The 23,822-nt window shown below is 31.4% G+C and overlaps 1 protein-coding gene and 1 long non-coding RNA gene across 2 annotated transcripts; both read right to left on the reverse strand.

Moving 5' to 3' along the window:
• Positions 1-923: 923 nt before the first annotated feature.
• On the reverse strand, positions 924-4,927 carry LOC134269869 (uncharacterized). The gene is made up of 4 exons (XM_062752058.1): positions 4,848-4,927; positions 2,547-2,718; positions 2,288-2,454; positions 924-2,093 (listed from the first exon to the last, which is right to left on the reverse strand). Exons 1-4 carry the CDS (start codon positions 4,876-4,878, stop codon positions 2,011-2,013), a joined length of 453 nt encoding a protein of 150 aa, XP_062608042.1. The 5' UTR covers positions 4,879-4,927; the 3' UTR covers positions 924-2,010.
• A 9,182-nt stretch (positions 4,928-14,109) lies between these two features.
• LOC134269870 (uncharacterized) lies at positions 14,110-14,605 on the reverse strand. Its single transcript, XR_009992663.1, has 2 exons — positions 14,445-14,605; positions 14,110-14,233 (listed from the first exon to the last, which is right to left on the reverse strand). It is a non-coding gene; the product is annotated as an uncharacterized LOC134269870 (long non-coding RNA).
• Between the last annotated feature and the right edge of the window lie 9,217 nt (positions 14,606-23,822).

The raw sequence follows: 23,822 nt of genomic DNA on the forward strand, positions 1-23,822 counted from the left end.
GATTCTTGAAAGTTCGATTTCATTAGAAAATATTGTCTACCCCCTTTTTTCAAGAGCTGGAATTAAAGATAATTTACTATCTAGCACTGGAATTAAAATGATTAATCAATTACCATAGAACTGTTCTTTGTATTTAACAAAGGTTTAATGGCTAAACTACCATTTATATTGAATTTAATGGATGAAAAATGTAGGCGGGAATCAAGAGTTAGAGTTTGTACTTCTTTTTGGTACATTAGCCATTCTATTATTTGCTGCAGCGAAGGTATTATAAAAAGCGAAATTTTAGAAATTAAAAGCACAGATGAAGCAGAGACATAGATGTCTTTAAGAAACTACATGCATTGGAAGAAAGGTCACAAAGGATCATTATAAGTATTTTCTTGCATGCCATCACTTTAACAATTCATGTTGCTCTGAGTTTTACATTGCTTATTGTGTGTTTCCCCAGCAACATGAAGTTATAATTATCAATTTGTAATGAAATTTATGTCAATATTCAATTTTATTATATACACTATTGTTTTAAATATTGTTAATTATTTTTTTCAAATACTAGTACATATATGTTGCTATGTAATCTACGGAGCCACTGACACCACTATGGAGGGTTATATAGGCAGACATCAGCGGATGTCATTGCCACCACGTTATCTTGTTATCCTATTTTCAATTAATAAAATATTTTTTAAAAAAATCAAGCACTTTATTTTTTTTATGCAATTATATTTAAATCCACTGAATATTTTCCGTTTATTTCTTAGTACGGTAATTAATGTTGCAGACATGACAGAAAAAAATTACATTCACAGCGTAGGCGGGTTGTGTATTTTTTCTGCAATAGATGCGACTTTAATTCCCGTACTAACAAACAAGAAAGCATTTTATTATTCACATAAATTGCATAGATAACAAAAAAAATCATCAAATTACTTCTTTATTATTGAAATGAAGTCAAAATCAAATTCCTTATCAAAAGCAGTAAATTCAGGGTTGGCTAATTGGTTCTCTTTTATGAGATAAATGCTTAATTTAAGCTGAAAGCTTTAAAATGTTATTATTTACCTCTGTTTAAAAGCATGTGAGCATTATTTCTTTTGATGAGCTTTGTAAAATTAATTTTAAAAAGGCATAACATTGTATGTGCTTTGCCACTTGAGTTAATTAGTTGATTGTAGTTTTCACTCTTCTATACTGTATTTCGTCCGCATTGGTTTTAAACGGTTTTAAATATATTTTGTATAAATGGCAATAAAATGTGTAATTCCCCTAAGGTTTGTAAACGTGTAAGGAAATATATATAGTTACTACATGAATTTATGAATGCATATGTAAATGTAGATATTATTATGGCAAATAAAATTCAGAATTAACAACCCTCCAGCACCTTTTTATAAGCAAAATAAAATTTAAAATTTAATTTATATAATAAAACAATCATAATCAATTCGTTAATCATTTGACTGGTGCCATTTTAGTGCAACAGTAAGAAAACTGGTAATTCGCCGCCATGTGATCACGAGGTCAATAAAGGACAATAAAAAACCTTATCATAATACCCGATAAAAAAGACTCTTCTCAATTGATAAATAAAAATGTAGATTGAAAATTTGAAACATGCTTAAAAAAACAGGATGTTTTTGATACAATTTATGCTTTTGGACAGCCTTTGTCCATCCTCGAAAGTATTTCAAAATAAATCTAGTAGATATTTATATTGTAATAAAAGGTAAATTTTTATAACAATGATCAGCAGGAATACCGAGTAGTATTGGAAAACAACCTTAAATAATGATCGCTATATATACACAAAAAACAAAATTTCAGAGACCTTTCAGCAGAATCTGATAGCTATTTTAAATATTAGTTTTTCGAAAGGCAGACTGCTTAAACAACAAATAATTTTAATAGGGTATATATTAATAACTTGTGTAAAACAGGTGATTTATAGTTTGCATATTTTTAGGAGAAGAAGTCTTCGATTTATTTGCTCATTTTATGCCAATTCTTTTACTGGGGTTTGGTGATGTTTTCATTCATTGTAGAAACTGTATACACAGGCTGTTGAACTCCGACTGGATACTGCGTTGTAGCTGTAGAATAAGAAAAAAATATCTGTTTTAACTCCCTTTTTAAACAATGGTCACTCAATATGTATAGAAAAACATGCACCACGTTTACAGTATCTGCTTAAGTGTCTTTTTTTAAAGATATATACATTACCGCATGTAAACCTCATTTTATGTAAGATAAAACGTTTCAAATAAATATTTTTTAAGGAACGCACTATTGTTGTATGCGACCGTTGTGTTTCCAGGATGACTGGTATAGATAACTTGACCAGGACTTCTACGTTGCCTAGCACAAACACAAGCCACCACTACACAAATTGCGACCAGTATTGCCAGGCCAGCTAAACCACCGACGACTGCACCAATAATGGCTCCAACACTCCTTAAATGGTGTAAATAAGAAATTATTATCAAAGGTCCAAAGACACACTTTATATTAGTTGAATACAGTGAAATTGTAAGAAATACACTTACACACTGCTTGAAACGTGGTAAACATAGTCGCAGGAATTGCTTTCATAGTTACAGTAGCCGCTGCAGTAAACATAGTTGTAGTGTATACCTTTCTTATACAATCCATCATCGTAATCGTAATAATATCCATATTCCTGAAATCTACATCTTCCTGAAACGCCTAATAATATAGCTAAAAAATCGAAAATAAAATTTTCGATGACTTTTCAATACATGTGACATATTCTAACATGCGTTAGTAATGTCACATATATTTGCAAGTGGCGAAACATGTAATTTATGCCATTAAGTGTACATACATATTGACTTTGTATTCATTTTACAAGTACAGTGTACATTATAAATATCTAAATTTAATTATGAACATGTAAATAAAGGCGTCTTTCCGTCTTGTCATCAGCTGCTTAACAACCTTTTGTAGAAATGTCGCTTTCAAACCATTGCGATTCATATTAATTAGTAATTGTAAACAATGTTGATCTTCCCTGATTTCAGTGTACCTTTTTGTGTAACTGGCATTGCCAATATCATGACAAATCTGAATCTGGAGGGGAATTAGCATGTTACACCAACAAAAACAAAATTCTATCTATCTATTACACTTAGTTTTTTTTTTTTTTTGTTAAAAGATTTGATTATTTTATTAAATAAAAGGGCATCATGATTGTAGTTTTAAAAGTTAAGTTTAAGGAGACAATGTGTTACTTTCAAGATTTGAATATTTGATTGTTTGTTGTTTTACATCCAATTTTAAAATTATAAACTGGTGGAAAGCTTTAAAATTTGAAAAGTACTTGCACTCAGGCACATTTAACAACGAGGGATCTTTATCGTTCAAACGCATTCCCTGATAACAAGCATCGGTTATTTAAATGTCATATGAATGATTTTCACTAACTTTTTTATATAGACTTTCACTTTCTTTTATTGTGTTGACTTTCATAAGCGTCGGCCATCGTTGAACCTAGCTACGACATTTTGATTTTTAAACAAGCGCTCTACCGACTGAACCACAGTAAAAGTTTTTAATTTCAGGGCAAAAAGTCTGTGTAGACATTTTTCCCCGTTTTTATTTTCCATACATTCAGTTTGTTGAATAATAATAACATGGTAATATCATTACTAAAACTCAAGGAATCTGTATAGTTAAAATTCTAATAGTTGTGTTTTTTTTCTGATTGATAACGACAAAAGATCAACGTTTAAACTATGTTAATAGTTTAATGTTGAATAAGCCAAATAAAGTATTTCTCTATGAACATGTTCTTATCTATCACAATAAATAAATACACTTAACATTTCCACAATAAATATGATAAATGTAGTTGTGATAAGGTCGTTCTTTTGAGTACCTCTCCATTCTTTAACCTGGTTATTTTTTAAATGCCAACAATTTTTACCTTTTGACATTGACCCTGCACATTGACCTATTTTTGACAAAGCGAAACTGTTTACCTTTAATTGGACGGCGGCTCTAGTGCTTTCATTCTTCATATATTATATCGTATATTGCATATGACTTACATTTGATAAACTTAAACTAAAGTATATCTAAAAGCTGTCATACACAGACAAGACTGTTTTACAATCAATTTGCCTTTATCCTGATTAACGTTGTCGTATATCAATTACAAACGTAAGAAATAAGATATCTCTTGTAAAGTTTGATCGGGATATGAAATGAAAATGGTCACTTGATCAAATTCTTGAACAACGGACTTGAGTTATAGTAGATTTGATCACCATACCGACTTAATTTATGTCTTATGCTAGTTAAAAGATCATTGTGTATTTCTTATTTTGCGCGTTGTTTTAAAATTACACAATAAATTACACAATAAAAAACTTTGCATGTATGTGTAAATAATAAATGTAATATTTATAATAAAAAAACAAATGAAAACATGTAAGGTATTTCGATCGCAAACGCCTATCACCACATATACCGGTATCTGAATTTGGCCTACTTTCTCTTTATTTACATAACAACATGGGTGTGTGGATATATTTAAAGCGTTTCCTCAAGAAATAAGTTGACCTGTTTTACCTGAAAAAAAAAACCCTGCAACTTTGCCAGTTAAGGGATGTAAGCTGTTACCGACACAGAGGGGTCTTTTATTTTATTTTCAATAAGTCAGAAGAAATATTTTACGTGCATAATATAATCTTATTCCAATCCTAGTATTTAACTTCATGCATTTAGGCTTAAAATTATCCCAATGTAACAAGGATTGTATAACCTAGAATAGTTTTATAATTATATTCTAAGAAATAAAAAAATCAACTGAGTCAGAAACTTACCTGAAAATACAAAGAAAAAAATAACTCTCATAGCGTGCTACAAAAAGGTGTCGAGGTTTATCGTCCTTGTTTTAAATGCGCAGTTCCTATCTTGAAAATAAACACACAGATTTATTACGTAGAAAAAAAAACTATTGATAAACACACAACGAAGAAGTTTAACTTAAACAATGAACTTAACCATGGCTTACATCGTCTATCCTGTAAAAGACCAGAAAATGAGTCTCTTTACTATACAAAACAGAAAAAGCAAAACAAAAATAGAAAGAAAAGAAAAAAGCATTGCAAAAGTTACTGCAGAATCAGAAATCAAATACAGAGACATTAAAGTTCCAAGGACAGAATATATTTCTAAATTATGGCAGTGTTCAAGAGACCTTGGTCTTAAAAAAAATGAATTAGGAAATTAAGAGTATCTGTTTAAAAATAGATGATGAAGTTTGTCACGAACCAAAAAAAATGATGCAAATCATTTTTGTCAATATTGCAGCTTCACTGATAAACAAACTATCGAAAACTTTAAATATTTTAGTGTGAATAATGAATGTTACAATTCTTTTTATTACAAAAATGATAATCTTTTTTACCCTTAAAACAGCTAATGAAGAAATGAAAGTGTTGTTTGAAACATATGGAGAAAACGAACATCAAAAGTCCATAAAACAATATAAAATAGGAGCAGAGCCAACACGGACCTCCAAAATATTAGAGGTAGGATCAGGTGCCTTAGAGGAGTGAGCATCCCCTGCTGACCGATCACACCTGCCATATGCTCCTTGTCTAGATTAGGAAATTACATGAGAAAAATTCTTTGTCATGCAATTCAGTGTATAAATAATGGACTAGTACATGTAATTAGTATGAAAAACGTCAATCACAATATATTATGAAATTTAGATATATCGACGACGTATTATCAATTAACAAGAGAATTCCCTTTTTTATGTCGAGACGGCATATCCATCCCAGGGAGCTTTAGAAATTATTCCACTGAGTCTGACACCTCTGTTTCATATTTTGATATTGTACTTGACCAATTCGTGTTTCGACGTAATCACTGCTCTGAGATAGAAATCATAAATGGAAAACTATTGCCCCCTTCAAGAAATGTAGTTCTTCAAAAGGGCCAGAAGATTGGATGAAATGCAATCTAAACACATTACTTACCAAGAAAAAATTGTTTTCCCATATCAATACATTGAAAACACTTGAAATTTAAATGAAGCAGCTAATGACTTCATTGATAGTTATATGCAGTTGTGAATTTCCTAAGATTCCGCCACAGCGCAGAATTAAAGTTTAATAATCTGATTCATAGCCGCCGTATAAACACTCGTGATCTGTAATGCATGAGATCTGTAAAAAAATATCTCGAGATCGAAGCGATAACAATTAAACGCAGAAGAATAATTTGTCTCTTTGGTTCGATTGCAGACAATATAAATTACATCTATCAGTTTAAGATGGTATACAAAGAATTGTAAGAATACATGTAAAAGCAATATGTAAACGGTTATGTAACTGTTATGTTTACAAAAATGTATGCGCTTGTCTGGTTATCAAAGCGGGCATTCTCTAATATATCTGTTTTGTTCTGAAACCGCAGATAAGACCCCTCACTGCAGCAAAAGTGACCTACTGCATGCATGGACAAACTCAACTTCTGATTCAACACTCTCCTACCTTTGTGTTGGGAATGATGATTGATGGTAGAATACGCTCACTCCTCTATGGTTCCTGATCTCATCTGTGATGTTTTTTTTTATGTCCAACTTTGCTCTACTCTTATTTTGTAGTAGTGTATGGATTGCTGAGCCTATATATTGTTCGTTACCTCCATATGTTTCATTTTTAATTTTTTTTTAAAATAATGAGTTGTAATCGATCATCATAACCTTTTTTGGTTTTATCTTATTGTGCCTTCTACACAAAATGAAGCAAAGCTGTAAAGTTACAAATAAATGTATCATCTGCAATCCTAGAGGAACCTGGATGTTAGGTTAAGTCATTCACTAGATATTTTGTACACAGTTACATTGCATTTTGAGTTGCAAATGGGAATACTCATTACTTTTTGGATCAATTAAGAATAAGAAAAAAAGATCAGGTTATAAATTAATTTGAATAAAGGGTGAAAATAAAAGAAAAAATTTATACATTGTTTTAAATTTTGATCATTTATATTCTTTAAACATATTAAAATACCTGTTTAGATTTCTCAATCAGGTTGAATATTTACCTTGAATATGTTCCAATGAAATGGTTTTAATGTAGGAAGTCCAATCTTAATTAACTGTGATTGTGGTAACGATATAGCTAGAGAGAATAATAGGAGACTATATGGTTTTACCAAACAAGATTTTAGATTTCCAAATAAACTCTCCAGCAAGGAGAAAAGACCTGTGTACTTATAACCAATAAACAGCAACATATCCCGCGTTCTTCTTTTAATTCTTGGGATTAAATCAAATGAGTTTTGTATGCTTTGAGCGAACTAATTAGCAGTAATTATCTTAAGTACATCATTAAAGTTCCAGCTCAGATATCACAGTCAACTTCAGAAACCAATAAAAGAAAATAAAATACGTTTCTCTCAGATTAAATAGTTCTGCAAGGCATCAATCTGCCCATTAAAACTGTCGTAGACAATCTTTTTCTATCAATATTTCAGCACTCTAATTTCATACCAAGTGTCTATTTCTATCAAGAAGTTTTACCAAAGATGAAATACCAAAGTTATCACATGAGTATTTTCCTAACTGTGCCGATGTGTTATTGCAATGTTCATTACTTTCAACGGCATTTTAGTCTAAAGGCTTAGGGTCATTGTCAGACAACTTTCAAGTTTTGTTTTCGGCTAAAGGAACGTCATTCTCGACTGTCATCAACAAATGTGTCGGATTTTGTAGCGGCGACCGACGCTGTATTGGGATGGAGTTGTGTACACTAAGAGAAGGCCTGCACAGATGCAGAGTTTGCTGTGAGTGGTTACGATTAACAGAAACGCCTTATTTGTATAGTAATTCACAGGAATTTTAATATATGGAGATGGTACATGTATGTATATCATAATCTCAAATATTTTGAGGGTAAGGAAAAAAATTAAAACATCAGGTCTTATGTATAATGTGATAAAAAATTAGAATCACAACTCAAATATCGAACATTCGAAGATTTATTAACATTTTTATTGTATTGTACTTAAATTCCAATAATAATCTTTCATGTCCTGTAGGAATTGGATATTACATGTAGTATTCTGATACAATGCACATTGTATTCCACGTAAAATAAACCTATAGGAGTTAGTTTTTGTTACGATTTTTTTATTACATGTATCATTTTCAACTTTCTTTTTTTCCATGATTCGTAAAGTCTTTCGAGCTCTTTAATTCTCTTTCCCCAATTTTTCTCTATACATTTCTCTATATCATGACCAACGTGAATTCCTAAAACCTTAATACATTCTTTGTTAACCTTTATCCCATATATGTTATGATCTGCATCCTTCAGATTGCCTAGTCACGTGCATTTAGTTTTACTAATATTATGAGTCAACCCAGATATATTTCCAAAGATTTTTATACATGTAATTGCTTGTTTAAATAATTTTTTATCGGGGAATGCTAATGTAGCATCATCAGCGTGTTGTATTATTTTAATATCAGTTGACATCTTAGGAGTTTTAAATCCAATAATTTTTTTGTCAGAAATTATCTTTATTGATAAAATTTCTGCAACAAATAGGAAGATCATTGAAGAAACAGGGCATCCTTGTCTTATGCCCCTTCCCATTTTGCACGTTTGAGAAACCCATCCATAATCTTTAAGTTTAAAGATTGGTTCTTTATACAAAATTGAAATCCACTGAAGAAAATTTTCCCCGAAGTTAAAACGTTTCAAGGTTTCAAAAATGAAATTCCACTCTACTGAATCAAAAGCTTCCTGAAAATCTAAGAAAAGTAAAATTCCATGTTGTCATCGTAATTTTTATTTTTACAATATCTAAATATACTGAGCAAAATAAGTTTAGCAATTGCTTTTCCGTATGTATGATTTAAAAATATTTTTCTTTATTGTTTTATTATGCTTCTTCTTAAAAACAATAGAGATAAAGATAACGAACGACGTAGTTCTTTTTTTAATTTGACCCGCAGAAACCGCTTCATCCAACGTTGTGACAATTCAATAGAACAAAAGGTTACGCTCGAACGCACATGATCCGAGAATATTTTTTCTCCAGAAAAACCTTCTGAGCATGGTTGTTAAAGAAAACCGGTGAAAAATTGCAAAAACGTCTGATTCCAAAAACACCAGGACTATCCGAAAATAACGTTAAAGGACTATAGGGATGCTAACAATTGGTTACTCACAAAAAGATGTCGCTGAACACTATTGCTTGCATCAGTCCCCCAAATGCCGACTTTCGAACTGATTCCGAACGACTGAACACATAATCAATCTCCAGCGCTTAGGACGTCCACGAAAAACGACGGTTTGCAATGATCGTTTAACTGTTACAACGTCGTGACGTTACAGTTTTATGGCTGCTCCTTAAGTTGCAGAAGAGTTATGCCGTGTTACTGGAGTGAGGTTATGCGGGCAATTTGTAGGAAACAGGCTACGTTCAGCCATTGTTCAAGCTCATAGACCTCTCAAAGCACTATCACTTACTCAACATCATCAACAATCACGCATAGCAGGGGCAAACACAAATCGTCTTCGATTCAACTAAACCATTGCCTTTTCTTTGTTATACAAAGAAAATTTTTATCATTTCAATTACATTATAAATTATGGGTCTACTTTTTTCTACTTGATATACTAAATATCTTTAATTGCTAAACTTATTTTGCTCAGTATATATCTAAAATTGCTCTTGCATTTGTTCCTATGTATCTTCCTTTTATATATGCAGACTGATGTTTTTACTAATTAGTAGATCTAATACTTTTTGAAGTCTATAAGCTAGTATAATCACTAATATCTTATAATCAGTATTTGTGAGACTTATAGACTTATTGGTCGATAGTTTGCTAGGTCTGATTTATCCCCCTTTTTATGAATAAGAGTATTTAAAGATAGACATTGAGAGAATATCATACATTTTTTTGTTAAAAGTGTATATTAGATTATTGAGGAAGTGCAGTTTTAGTTCATTCCAGAAGATTTGATAAAATTCACCTTGTACATGTAACCCATCCAGGTCTGGCGATTTATTTCATTTCAACATTTCAAACATTTCATCACATTCTTTCATTGTCGGAAATTCATCTAATTATATTTTCTGTTTATCATTAATTACCTGAGTTATGTTAGTTGCTTCCAAGTAAGTTTTGATTTTGTTATTATCAATAATTGATGATTTATACAATTTAATATAAAAATCACACATTTCCCCTTAGATATCAATACTATTAGTAGTTATATGGTCACCATTTTTTATACGCTTTATAGTATTATTATTTTGACGAGTTGATTCAAGTTTAAGGAAAAATGAGGTGTTTCTCCTTCATCTATCCACTTCGCACGGGATCTAATTTGGGCACCCTTGGCTTTTTTATTGATCAGTTCTTTTAATTCGGATTCTAATTTCCTTTTTCTATTCATATCAATATCATTTGAATTTGATCTCTCCGTAGTTGCTATTTCATTTCTTAGATGAATGATTTGACGTTTACATGATTTACTAACAGTTTTACTATATTTTATAGAGTAGTCTTTCATTTAAATTTTTAATTCCTCCAGAGATGCTTGAGGATTTTCGTTTAATTTAAAATCTTTAATAATTTTTTTTCATTTCTTTTACAAAAAAATTATCTTGTAGAATTAATTTCCAATATCCTGGACCTCTTATATTTACATCAATGTCAAAGTTAACCTTAATACATTTGTGATCTGACATTCTTGCTCCCCCTGAATGTAACCCTGGTACTTCTCGGAGGATTATATATTTGACTGGAAATATTAGGGATTTTGATATAGGAAATAATCGATTCTGCTTTTGGGTACGTTTTCCACATTGCACCAAGTATATCCTACATCATGTGACCTGAAGTCGCGTCAAAGGTCTATCAAATTATTGTTGTTTAATATATTATTTGAAATTTTTAATACTAGACTCGTCAGTCTTCTCTAAATTACAATTAAAATCTCCTGCTAAAATAATATTGTCAATATTACAAGAATATTTGGCTATCCATTTATTGATTTTTAACAAAAATGACTTTCTTTCTGCTTGATTATTTGGTGCATACATATCTATTATTGTAAGCCTTTTTTCTTCCAAAATTAAGTTAATAAGAATCATTCTTCCATCAAAAGACTTATGAATATCTAATATTTCAAAATTTAAATCTTTTCTAAATAATACTGAAGTTCCTCTACTATATTGTGAGTCAGAAAAGCTGTGTATACTAGTACCAAACCATCTTGCAATATAGCATGCCTCATTTTTTCAATGTGTTTTCTGTAATAATATAACATCAGCTTTTATGTCAGATAACCAAGTATATAATTTAGTTCTTTTTTCTGTGAGTTTAGGCCTCAACAGTTTCATGAATATACATTTAAAACATTCATGCAAACTTTCATTAACTAGCTGAATGGATGTGAAGATTCTGGAGAAGCTGTCTTGATTGTTATTTTGTCACACTACATGTTTTTCCGGGTCGAGACGGCTGGTTAGGTTGAGGCAAGGCGCGCTCTCCTTTTTATCTGGCGATGCTGGTAACAATGCGTCCCATTACGTTTTCCCCGGCCAGGAAGTGACAGAAGAGTTGTTGGTGCCACGTATGTCAAGCCCAGATCCCCAGTAATCATCGTATGCCGCTTCTACGAATAGAGTTGATTCACTGGATTTAAGGACGCTTTATTTGAATTCCAGCACTTGGTCGAATTTTGCCTCCAGGATCTCCTTCATAACGTCGTCACGCTGAAGCATCCAATCAGTTGTGGTAACCTTGGCTCCCGTACGTTTAGCCTCTAAAGAGGTGGTAGCATTACGCACAGCGTAATAGATGGGACATTAATTCCCGTAGTAACAACCAAAGAAAGCATTTTATTATTTAACTAAATGGCATCAATAGTAAAAATGTCATCAAATCACGTCTTTATCATTTCATTGAAATGACGTCAAAGTTATAATAAATTCTTTATAAACAGCAGTAAATTCAAGGTTGGCTAATTGGTGCTCTTTTATCAGGTAAATGCTTAATTTAAGCTGTCAGCTTTAAAATGTTATTACTAAGCTCTGCTCTAAAGCTTGTGAGCATTATTTCTTAGGATAAGCTTTGTAAAAGTGATCATAAAAAGGCATAACATTGTATGTGCTTTGCCATTTGAGTTAATAAATGGCATTAAAAAGTGGAATTTCCCCATAGGTTTTTAAACGTTTATGTATATCTCAGGTTTCGGAGCTAGGACGTTATGTAATGCATAATCTCTGTTTTTGGGTTTTGCGTTGATTAGTCGTTAGCACGTGATTGTTGTCTTTGGTAGATGCTGCAAGTGTTTATACACACCATTTTTGTAAGAAAAACATACCCTCCGCCACCTCGTGCAACCGTCCCTCAGGTTAAACTTTACTTTGGGGTGTATTTAATAATTTATTTTATCTAATGGTCTTTTGTTTGTTGCCACCTTATTTTTCAGCTTAAATGTTTGATATATTTGTGTTTTTTTTAGCATTGTCATGATGTTATTTTAATTTTTGGGAAATCCATAATAAGGTGTAGATACAAAATGTTGAAAGTCATAGGATCTCCTAAATTTCATGTGTTTTATTTGTGTCATTATTAAATGACATATTTACAACAATACTCATTCTTGGTTTTCATTCAATCTGAAAAATAACAGAGCTGCAGAAAACTTAAAATTTGCACTTTTATCATATGGAAAGCATAAAAGGAAATATATTGTAACTACATGTATCTATATGTAAATGTATATACTATTATAGTAAATAAAATTCAGATTTAACCCCCCTTCAGCACCATTTATAAGAAAAAGAAAAATTTGTATTTAATCAATATAATAAAACCATCATAATCAATTCATAAAGCATTTGACCTGCTGCCACTTTTGTGCAACAGTAAGAAAACTGGTACATCACCGTTACATGATCACGAGGTCAATTAGGGCTATCAGGAAATTTCCTAATCATAATACTTGATAAAAAAAAAATAACCTTCTCAATTTATAAATAAAAATACATATACGAGTTTATTGACAATTTGAAACCTCCTGAAAAAATAACAGGATATTTTTAATACAATTTATGCTTTTGAACAGCCTTTGTCTATCTTCATAAGTATTTGAAAATAAATATAGTGGATATTTACATTTGTTTATAAATATACATATATTTGTATGTATATTATTATTTTTGTATGCATGGATATGTGTAACAATAAGTGTATGTTTATATATATACTATACATACATATATTTGTATATAAATTATTATTTTGTATGCATGGATTTGCGTAACAGTAAGTGTATGTTTGTGTATGTGGGTATGCACATGTCAAATATCTATTGAACTAACTCCAAGAGATTAGTTTGCATTAAGTTTATAATTATATGCTAAGTACTTATTAATTGAAATTACTATTTCTGTTAATACTTAAATGATTTTTTTTTTTGGAATGACCATCTTCAATACTTAGGGTACAGGTTTGCCAGACTGGCTGTGTAGAGGTATCATCCCCTGGTGCTTTTTGTATTCAAGATGCACTAGTTTTATATTAGAATACTGCCATTACTATACAAGATTTTTTTTTTAATTTACCTTATATCTATCATTTTTATTTAATTGTGTTTTTTTTAATCATTCTATGGTTTCTATGCTTTTGATCCAGTGTGGTGATGCACTTCTCAATGTCAAACTTAATCACTAGTCATGTTACATCATCCTTAATATAGAATTGTAATCAATGTTATCATTTTGTAATAATTGTTCATGCCCCCTGTGGGCCCTTGATTGGTGAATAAACATATATATTTACATTGTAATAAAAGGTAAATTGTTATAACAATGATCAGCAGGAAAAAGCTGGTAATATGGAAAAAGAACTTTAAATAATTATCGCTAGATATACACAAAATTCAATTTTTCGAAGACCTTTCAGCAGAATATGCTAGCTATTTTAGATATTAGTTTTTCGAAAGTCAGACTGCATAAATGACAAATAATTTCAATAGAGTACATAACTTATGCGTAACAGATACATGTAATTAATCGTTTGCATATTTTAGGACAAGAGGTATTCTATTTATTTGATTATTTTATGCCACTTCTTTTTACTGGGGTTTGGTGATGTTTTCGTTCGTTGTAAAAACTGTATACACAGGTTGTTGAACTCCGACTGGATACTGCGTTGTAGCTGTAGAATAGGAAAACTTATCTGTTTTAACATTGAAAATTGGTCGTATTTCCTTTTTTTAAAAAAAAAATGGTCACTCAAAATATAGAGAAAAAAATGTCATGCATCTACAGTAACTGCTTTAGTGTCTTTTTAAAAAATATACATTACTGCATGTAAACCTCATTTTATGTAAAATAAAACATTTCCGATAAATATTTAAAGAACTTACCATTGTTGTATGCGACCGCTGTATTTCCAGGACGAATGGTATAAATAACTTGACCAGGACTCCTACGTTGCCATGCACAAACACAAGCCATTACTACACAAATAGCGACCAGTATTGCCAGGCCAGCTAAACCACCGACGACCGCACCAATAATATCTCCGACACTCCTTAAAACGAAGTAAATAAGAAATCCTGATCAAAGGTCCAAAAACACACGTTTTATTAGTAGAATACAGAGAATTGTAAGAAATTCACTTACACGCTGCTTCAAAGGTGGTAAACATAGTCACAGGAACTGATTTCATAGTTACAGTAGCCATGGTAGCCGCAGTAAACAAAGATGTAGTGTTTACCTTTCTTCAACATTCCGTCAACGTCATCGTAATAATATCCATATTTCGGGAATATACATCTTAAGCTTCCTGAAACGCCTAATAATACAGCTGAAACAAGAAATAAAATTTTCGATAACTTTCAATACATGTGACATAATTTTATTGCGCTAGTAAATGTCATAAATATTTGCAGATTGAGAAACATGTTATTTATGCTATTAAAGGGCATATATTAACAGACTTGTATGCATTTTACAGGTACAGTGTACATTATTAATGTCTTTAAGATTGTACGATAACAAAATTATTCGTACATTATGTATAATTTAGTACCATCTAAAGTTGTATTTAAGCTACATTTGATGATAAACATGTATAGGGTATCCTTTTGTCTTTTATCTGCAGCTGCTTAACAATCATGTTTAGAATTGTCGGTTTCAAACCACTGTGATTCTTACTAGTTATAAATTGTAAACAATATTTATCTTCTCTGATTTGGGTATGCTTTTTTACTGGCAATGCCAATATAATGACCAATCTGAATCTGGGGGGTGTCAAACTGGTTTAAGGTCTTTTCACACTCTCAATTCTAATGGTTCAAAGTTCAAAATCTGCATTTATTTTCATTAGACATACTTAGAATATTTCAATTATTGCAAAAGATGTATAGGTTACCATGACGGGAGACATAAATAAACAGAAGGATATATCAACCAAAAATATTGCACATTATTTATGAAAAATATGGGGAAAATGCATAATTCTGATGCAGGATGTTCCTAAATACTTCCTACTTATAAATTACTTTTGAATTGTGAATATCATGGGCACTATTTTACATCAGAAGTACAGTAAAGCAAATGCCTAAATGAAGAGCTTCTTCGTGTATTTGACTGTATTCTCAGCTATGTTACATGCAAGGACCGATACGGAAAATGTGACCTTTGCACCGTTTTTATATGTAGTGCTTCTTTTAAAAAAATTATCAAAGCAAAGTATATTCCAAATTTCAGCTCAAACAAAATAGTCTATGCCCTTGCCGACATGTTCTTGTTGTTAATTTATTTTTGTGGCTTCTTAAATATCAATGACATCACAATTAAACGATGTACAGAGAAAAATGAACTCTGACCTTCCTTAACATAGCCGAGTTTGTTTTGTTAGAAAAAAGTGACCCGTTTTGCTGTTGCAAATCTGCAGGGTCGACCTGTGTTTGCTCAGCGCGATTTGATAGGTATGCATTTTCTTTACTGAAACCGAGATGTCTCATCGTTATGACCCCATCCCACTTTCTTGAATAAGTTTATCAATTGAAACTTTTAAAAAGAAAATGTATTAACTATCATATATAATGAAAAATCGATACTTCGATATGTCACCATGAGTTATCACGCTTTACACACTGAATATAGTAATTTTTTCTACATTGTAAAATGTAAATTTATCTTTAGACAACATCACTATACCCAATACATGTGTGTGTTAGAAAATTTGTACATCAGTCCTTTCTGAGATCTTTAAAGATTTTTTTGAAACACATTCAAAGGCATATATTGAAAAATGTTGCATAAAAAAGATTTAATTTTCAAGCTTCATTTTGAGACGTTTTGAACTTAATTATACATTAAAGAGTTGTCCTTCCTGGCTGAGGGTCAGAATTCCTTAAATACTATATATATATAATGAAAATTCGATACTTCGATATGCCACCACGAGTTATCACGCTTTGCCTGCTAAGTATAGTAATTTTTTTAACACTGTAAAAAGTAAATTTATCTTTCGACAACATCACTGCACTATATATACAAGTCGTTCAGTGTGTGTGAGAAAATTTGTCACATATATCTATATTGTGACAATGAAACCTTCTGGTTGGTCTCAATAATAAAAAGGATACATAATTAAAAAGTTTGATTTTTTTCCTCTCCAAATTTTTCATTAATTTATAAATGTTCCTATTGAACAAACGGTGATATGTCCCGCTAATAGTGAAATACGATATAAAATATATTATTGAAATCGACGTGTAAAATGTCCATATCGGGCTTTTGATAAGCCATACGCACAGCGGGGATCTCCGCCACTTAGTATTATCATTCTATCTCCGCCACACAGTATTATCAGTCTATCTGACGTGTTCTATTCACAACATTGTTAAAACTTATGCTAATATTCCGCATGTGTACGTATATACAGTGTCTAAAAATTAAATCAACTATTTAGTCTTTAACTTATATTTCATACACTGGTCAATACTTCATAAAAAAACACCACCTGCGGTGTGATCCACCCCTCTTTCCCTCATTAATCCTGGTGCCTCATTGGACTGGGGTTCGTCCTCTGACGTCAGCGATGTGGAAATTTGATGAGAGCGCGTACATTAGCTCACACTATACTACTCACATTGGTATGTGAATATATATCATGCGTTTCAGTAAGATAGAAGTTGACCTCTTTCACTTGTAAAATACCTTTGCAACTTTGTCAATTTAGGAAGTAAATTGTTACCGACAGAGAGAGAGTGAGAGAGAGGTGGGTTTTTTTATTGTCAATAAGTAAGAGGAAATAGTTTACGTAAATTATATAACCTTATTCCAATGCTAGTATACTACTTTATCTTGGTCAAACCCCAATATAACAAGGATTGTATAACCTAGTATAGTTTAATAATTATATCCTAAGAAATGTTGAATCAACTAAAACTTACCTGAAAATACAAAGAAACAAATTACTTTCATAGCGTGCTGCAAAGACTGTGTCAGTGGTGAGGTTTATCGTTTATTTCCTGTTTAGTACCTCATCTTGAACAATTTATTACAAAGATAGAAAAAAAAAATCAGTAAAGATGTTACCTGGTATTTTCATTCTTGTATCTCTGAGATACATTTATTAACATATCATGAGTTGAGTCTTATGTTTGAAATGTATTTCATTTTCTTTTTATGTCCCAAATAATGCATATTTTACAAGGTTACTATTATCTATTTGTCGATCCTTTACGATACATGTTGAATGAAACTTGTTAAAGTCAGCGACGTATACCGTATATACTCGCCTATAAGTCGGTATTTTGGGAGTTAAATTTTAGTCCAAAAGTCTATGTCCGACTTATAGGCTTGTCATAAAAAACTGGTATTTTTCTGGTTGGCGAATCATAGTATTCTATAAACATTTGTATTATATTATTATACATAAATTACCTGTATTTTATATACATGTTTTAATATATTTATTGTTATCAATTACAAGAGGGCATCATCTATATTTCTATAATTTAAAGTTAAATATCGATTTCATTTATAAAAAAAAATTGATTGAAATCAGGGTAAAACTACAAAGCATTCATTAGAAATTGTCATGTGGTTCTAGCAAAACGTTGTACCGACTAATAAGCGGGTCAATGGCAAATCCCTGCCAAATAGCCTCAAAAAATACAACCGACTTATAGGAGGACCGACTTATAGGCGAGTATATACGTTATTTAAACATTGATACACAAAACAAAGAAGGCTGAAACAGGGAACATTAAAAATAAACATCAGGACAGTTGGGGTGTCTATTTAAAAATTGATGAAGAAGTTTGTAACAAACAAGAAAAGATCATGCTTACAAATATGCTTACACTTGTCTGGTTAACACACCGGGTATTCTCTAATATGTGTTTTAAAATTACAGGTAAGATCCACTATTGCAGTAGAAGTGACCTTATGGATAAACTTAACATCTGATTTCACAGCCTCTTAACTCTGTGTCCACTCACTCCTCCAGTTCACATGATCCCAGCCCTGATGTTTTGGATGTCAATGTTTTACTCCTTTTTTGTATTGTCGTATGGAATGCTAAACTAGCATGAATATTGTTTTGTTATCTCAATATGTTTCATTCAAGGATTTAAATCATTAGTTGTCATCAAAATAGCTTTTTTATTTATCATTTTGTACTTCATACACACAATATAGTAGTAAGCCCGTTAAGGTCAAAATATCTCCCGCATTACTGGAGAAACTTGAATTTAAGATTCAGCTAGGCATTAACTAGATATTTTGCACGGCGTTACATTTCATTTAGCGTTGCAAATGCTAAATGCAAATACATATACTCAATACTTTTTGCATCAATAAAGAATAAGAAAAAATTATAATGCAAAAAAAAAATGAATTAGAATACAGGGAACGAATTAAATAAAAATCTTAATGCATGGTTATAATTTTTCAATAATTTTTTCCATTTATATTCTTTAAAATACCTGTTTAGATTTCTCAATCAGGCTGAATATTTACCTTGAATATGTTCCACTGAAATGGTTTTAATATAGGAAGTTCAATCTTAATTAACTGTAATTTTGGTAACGATATAACGAGAAGGAATAAAAAGGAGACTATATGCTTTTACCAAACAAGTTTTGAGATTTCCAAATAAACCCTGCGCCAAGGAGAAAAGAACTGTGTTCCTATAACCAATAAACAACAGCATATCCCGCGTTCTTCTTTTTATTCATGGGATTAAATCAAATGAGATTTGTATGTTTTTGAGCGAACTAATTAGCAGTAATTATCTTAAGTACATCATTAAAGTTTCAGCTCAGATATTCCGTTCAACTTCAGAAATCAATAAAGGAAATACGTTTCTCTCAGATTAAATAGTTCTGCAAGGCATCAATCTGCCCATTAAAACGGTCAAAGATCAGATGAGCTATTACTATGAATATTCAGCACTCTAGTTTAAGACTGAGCGTCTATTTCTATATAAAAAACTTTAGAGCTTCCATTTCATAAGCATAAACTTTAAAGATGATGAGATACCGAAGTTATCACATGTATATTTTCCTAACTGTGCCGATGTGTTATTGCAATGTTCATTACTATCAACGGCATTTTAGTTTAAAGGCACATGGGTCATTGTCAGACAACTTTAAAGTTTTGTTTTCAGCGGAAGGAACCTCATTCTCGACTGTCATCAACAAATGTGCAGGATTTTGTAGCGGCGATCGACGCTGCATTGGGATGGAGTTATGTACAGTTAGAGAAGACTTGTACAGATGCAGAGTTTGCTGTGAGTGGTTACGATTAACAGAAGTCCCATTTATGTATAGTATTTCACAGGAATGTAAATACATGGAGATGGTATGTGTATTGTATATTCATAAGCTTAAATAATTTGAGGATTGGGAAAAACATATTAATACTCAATAATTGTATATAAAATGAAAAAAAAAATATTCGGATCGCAACTTAATTCAAATATGGAATTTTCGAAAATTTATTGACATACTTTAGTTAGTTATACATATAATATTTCCATAATAATATCTTTTGTTCTGTAAAGCAAGAAACTTTTTAATCATCGATTACAATGTATTACATCTACACTGTAGTATACTGATACAATGCGTGGTGTTTTCAATGAAAAATATTTCTTTGAAGCATGACTTGTTGTTACGATTTTTTAATAATAATTTTCTACTGATCTTTGACAAAATATTTGGTTTAATGGATATGATACGCCTTCATTTTTCAGACGGATGACGAATCTTTTAACGGTAAGAACAATTAAAATTTTTATAAAAGATTAAGGGATTCCGACCCTCAGCTAGGAAGGACAACTCTTTAAATTAAAGTTTAATTAAAAAATTCTAAAAAATGAAGCTTGAAAATTAAACATTTTCATGCAACACAATTTTCATTATATGCCTCTCAATGTGTTTCAAGGTTCTTTGCAGAACTCCATAAAAATTAACTCTAATTTCATATCATGTTATTAACATTGGTATCTAAAAATGCTTTTTCAGAATAAAATTTTCTACTTTTAATTAGACCTTTCTGAGAAGTTCAAAGAACCTTGAAGCACATTGAGAAGCATATAATGAAAATTGTTGCATGGAAAAATTTAATTTTCAAGCTTCATTTAAAGACTTTTTGAATTAAATTATGAATTAAAGAGTTGTCCTTCCTAGCTGAGGGTCGGAGTCCCTTAAGTAGAAATACAAGAGACCAATGGGCCTTATAGGTCATCTAAGAATCATGCAACAAAATTCAAGTGATTGAAATGATTCATGTTTTAAGCCAGATGCTATGGTATTCACAATTTTGAAAGAAGCACAATTGATCATCATAACTATACACTTAGCAGTTGCTTGGTTTTGTTACTTAATACCCATAGGCAGGGTATGGTAATAAAAAGTCCATTTCAACTAATTAGTAATATTCAGCAATAATCAGTAGTGCCACTACCACATATGAACCCCTTACCAGTAGGCCTAGATCCACAAATTGCAAAATTTTTGAAAAGGCATCCTTGTTTTTTAAAAATATTTGAGGCCACAATTAAAATATTGTTGGTTTGGCGTTGACGACTGAGTCTTTATACGTTTGGGTCGGTAGGTAGGGGAAATATATTATTTTCTATTACAGAAATGTTTATAGTATTCTGGTGTCTTGGGTATCCGGTTGTTTAGGAGCAACTGCAGTGCTAAATGATTTCAAGTTGTTATTTATTTTCAAACCCTATTAGTTTTAAACCTTAAAAAATGATAGTTAAAAAAATCGCCAACAATGAATTGACATAAAGTTGTTTTCAGACGCCTAAATCCAAGCATGGCTTCTAGATTCACATAGCAAATCAGACAGTACATTGTACCTTGAAATTTCCATTTCAAATTATTATTTATAACTGATTCGTTAGTACATTTTTGCTATTTTAAAACACATTATCGCAGAGAGTCATGTCATCAACTTCTCTTATAACAAGTTTACATTATCGCTTTCAACATTTCGGCAGCCATGCTTGGATTTGTGATGCGCACTTTCAACATCACAAAGACGCTTTTAAATGAAAACTGTTCTATAAATCAAGCATTTACATGATTCTTTCCAATTTTGTGTATTATTCAAATCTACAGGCGCCTAAATCCGGATGAATATAAGGAACAAAAGAATTACAATCAGTTGATAAAAATTCTTTGGACCTCATGGATTTACTTGAGTCAGAGGGCAATGCTAAACAAAGCTAATTTTATTTTTGACCTGATTAATACCAAGGAGCAGATTTCAAATAATTCATTAATTTTCAGTGTATGGTTTAATAAGTACAGCCACACACACCCGCAAATCTATGGTACCCCTGACCCTGCGGCCTTGAAATTCACAATTCTTTAAGATTAGGGTCCTTGCTCATCATAACTAAATAGCAAGTTCATCTCCTTAATACCAAGGAGCAGAAAAGAAATCTTCAAAGAATTCATTTATTTCACTATATAATCAATAGGGCCACACACTAACACCAGAACCCCTGACCCCGGGGCCACAAAATTCCCAATTTTGGTAAAAGCACTTTCAATGCTCATCATAACTTTGCATTTAGTTAGTTTATTTAATACCCAGGAGCAGAGAAGAAGATTTTCTAAGAAATCATGTATTTTCCCTATATAATCAATAGAGCCTACCCTAAAACATGTATTGAGACCTTGGAATAATACAATTTATTCAATAGATAGAATTATTCCAAGGCTCAATACATGTTTCACTGATGAACATAGGAATTCAAGAACAAAGTGAATCTTCAGTTCAGGTTTAGTTTATTGAAGGCAAGAGACATACATCTCATAGGCAACATTTACAATGACATGTTATGAACAGTTCACAAAGAAAGAAAAACTTATTTAACCTCTGAGCTATAATTTCTCCTATTTGATACAACTCTTTTTATGGTATTTTTTTTAAAAAAAAAAAAGATTACGCGAGTATGTTAAGGCAGCATATGTATCAGAATTTGGCGAATTAACACTTTTTATAATTATGTAAAACTAATAAATCGGAAAAGTCAAGGATAAAACTTTTGCTATCATTCTGCATTCAATACTGATAAACTTCAATGGGACTTATACTATAGGAACCACTTCACCATGATATCACCACGTGACGTCTATATTTAGAAAATATGACTTAATGAATAATTGAAAGTTCAAAACTACCCCGGTGATAGTTAATTTCAATTTGTAATAATATTTATGTAAAAACATCTCTGTACCATGAAAAGTGCTGCTAGAATCCTACTGTCCTATCATAGAAATAATTATTCAACACTTTCGGACGAAACCTTCCCAAAATATAAACATTTTGTTCATAACGTCAAAAAAAGCATCAATTCCTTTAAAACTTACAATTCTAGCAGCACTTTCCAAGAACAGTAGAAAAAGAAATTTATATAGAAACAAAAATTATACAACAAAGGAAAGGCCGATCGGCAAACAAATATAACCCTGCCTGCTTTAATTTTACAATGAAATTGTAAAAATATATTAGCATACCTTGTTCATAAGCTCGATTCCCACATGAATCACACATGATATTCATTCTTAATGCTTTGAAATTCGATTTCTTGTGTTTGTTTACATGAATTCTCTTTACGTTTCACTTTCACTCTGCTACTGCATGAACAACAGTTATGACGTCAAGGGTTTGGTATCTAACCCATATGATAACTAAAGAGACCAAGAAACGACAAAATTCAGTTTAAATTTTTCCTCTGAAGGGTTCTCCAAGAGCTGTTTTACTGTGTTGCTCCCGACACAGTAAAGGTTGCCCCGACACAGAAACGATTCAATTATTATGCGTAGAAGGATATGGAAATAACGAACAGTATTCAATCTCAACGTCCATTAAACACCCAATTTTATGTTAACGCCCCCAAAATCTACCTGATTCAAGATCAATGATTTACCGCCTGTCAATCATTAAAAAAAACAATAGCTTCTGATTTGATTGACAGGTCAGCCACCTGTCCTTCCTAATAATCTGAGTTTGCATGTTTTGAAAACAATTACCTGGTCACGCGTCAAACGCTTTCATGTACCCGCATAGTATACACACGGATTAGAAAACTCCAATATGTTTGAATTTTATTTCAAAAAAATAATTGAACGTAGATTATTAAAACATTGACATAATAAAATATTTCTTTTCTATCTTCACTGCTGTTTGTTACTTGTAAGTGTTATATCGTCCACGTTTATCTATAGAAAAAAGACCGCGTTCACAGAAACCGG

The sequence above is a fragment of the Saccostrea cucullata genome, unplaced genomic scaffold, assembly GCF_032062105.1.
Source record: "Saccostrea cucullata isolate Sc308-1 unplaced genomic scaffold, CSIRO_AGI_Scuc_v1 ctg3805, whole genome shotgun sequence".
Classification (NCBI taxonomy): Eukaryota; Metazoa; Mollusca; class Bivalvia; order Ostreida; family Ostreidae; genus Saccostrea; species Saccostrea cuccullata.

What these genes read in the sequence shown, in the direction of transcription:
- LOC134269869 (XM_062752058.1), bottom strand. Translation starts at nt 4,878, where the DNA reads ATGAGAGTTATTTTTTTCTTTGTATTTTCAG. An exon ending in TTTTTTCTTTGTATTTTCAG is followed by an intron (nt 2,719 to 4,847) that starts GTAAGTTTCTGA and finishes TCGATTTTTTAG; the next exon opens with CTATATTATTAGGCGTTTCA. An exon ending in TACCACGTTTCAAGCAGTGT is followed by an intron (nt 2,455 to 2,546) that starts GTAAGTGTATTT and finishes ACACCATTTAAG; the next exon opens with GAGTGTTGGAGCCATTATTG.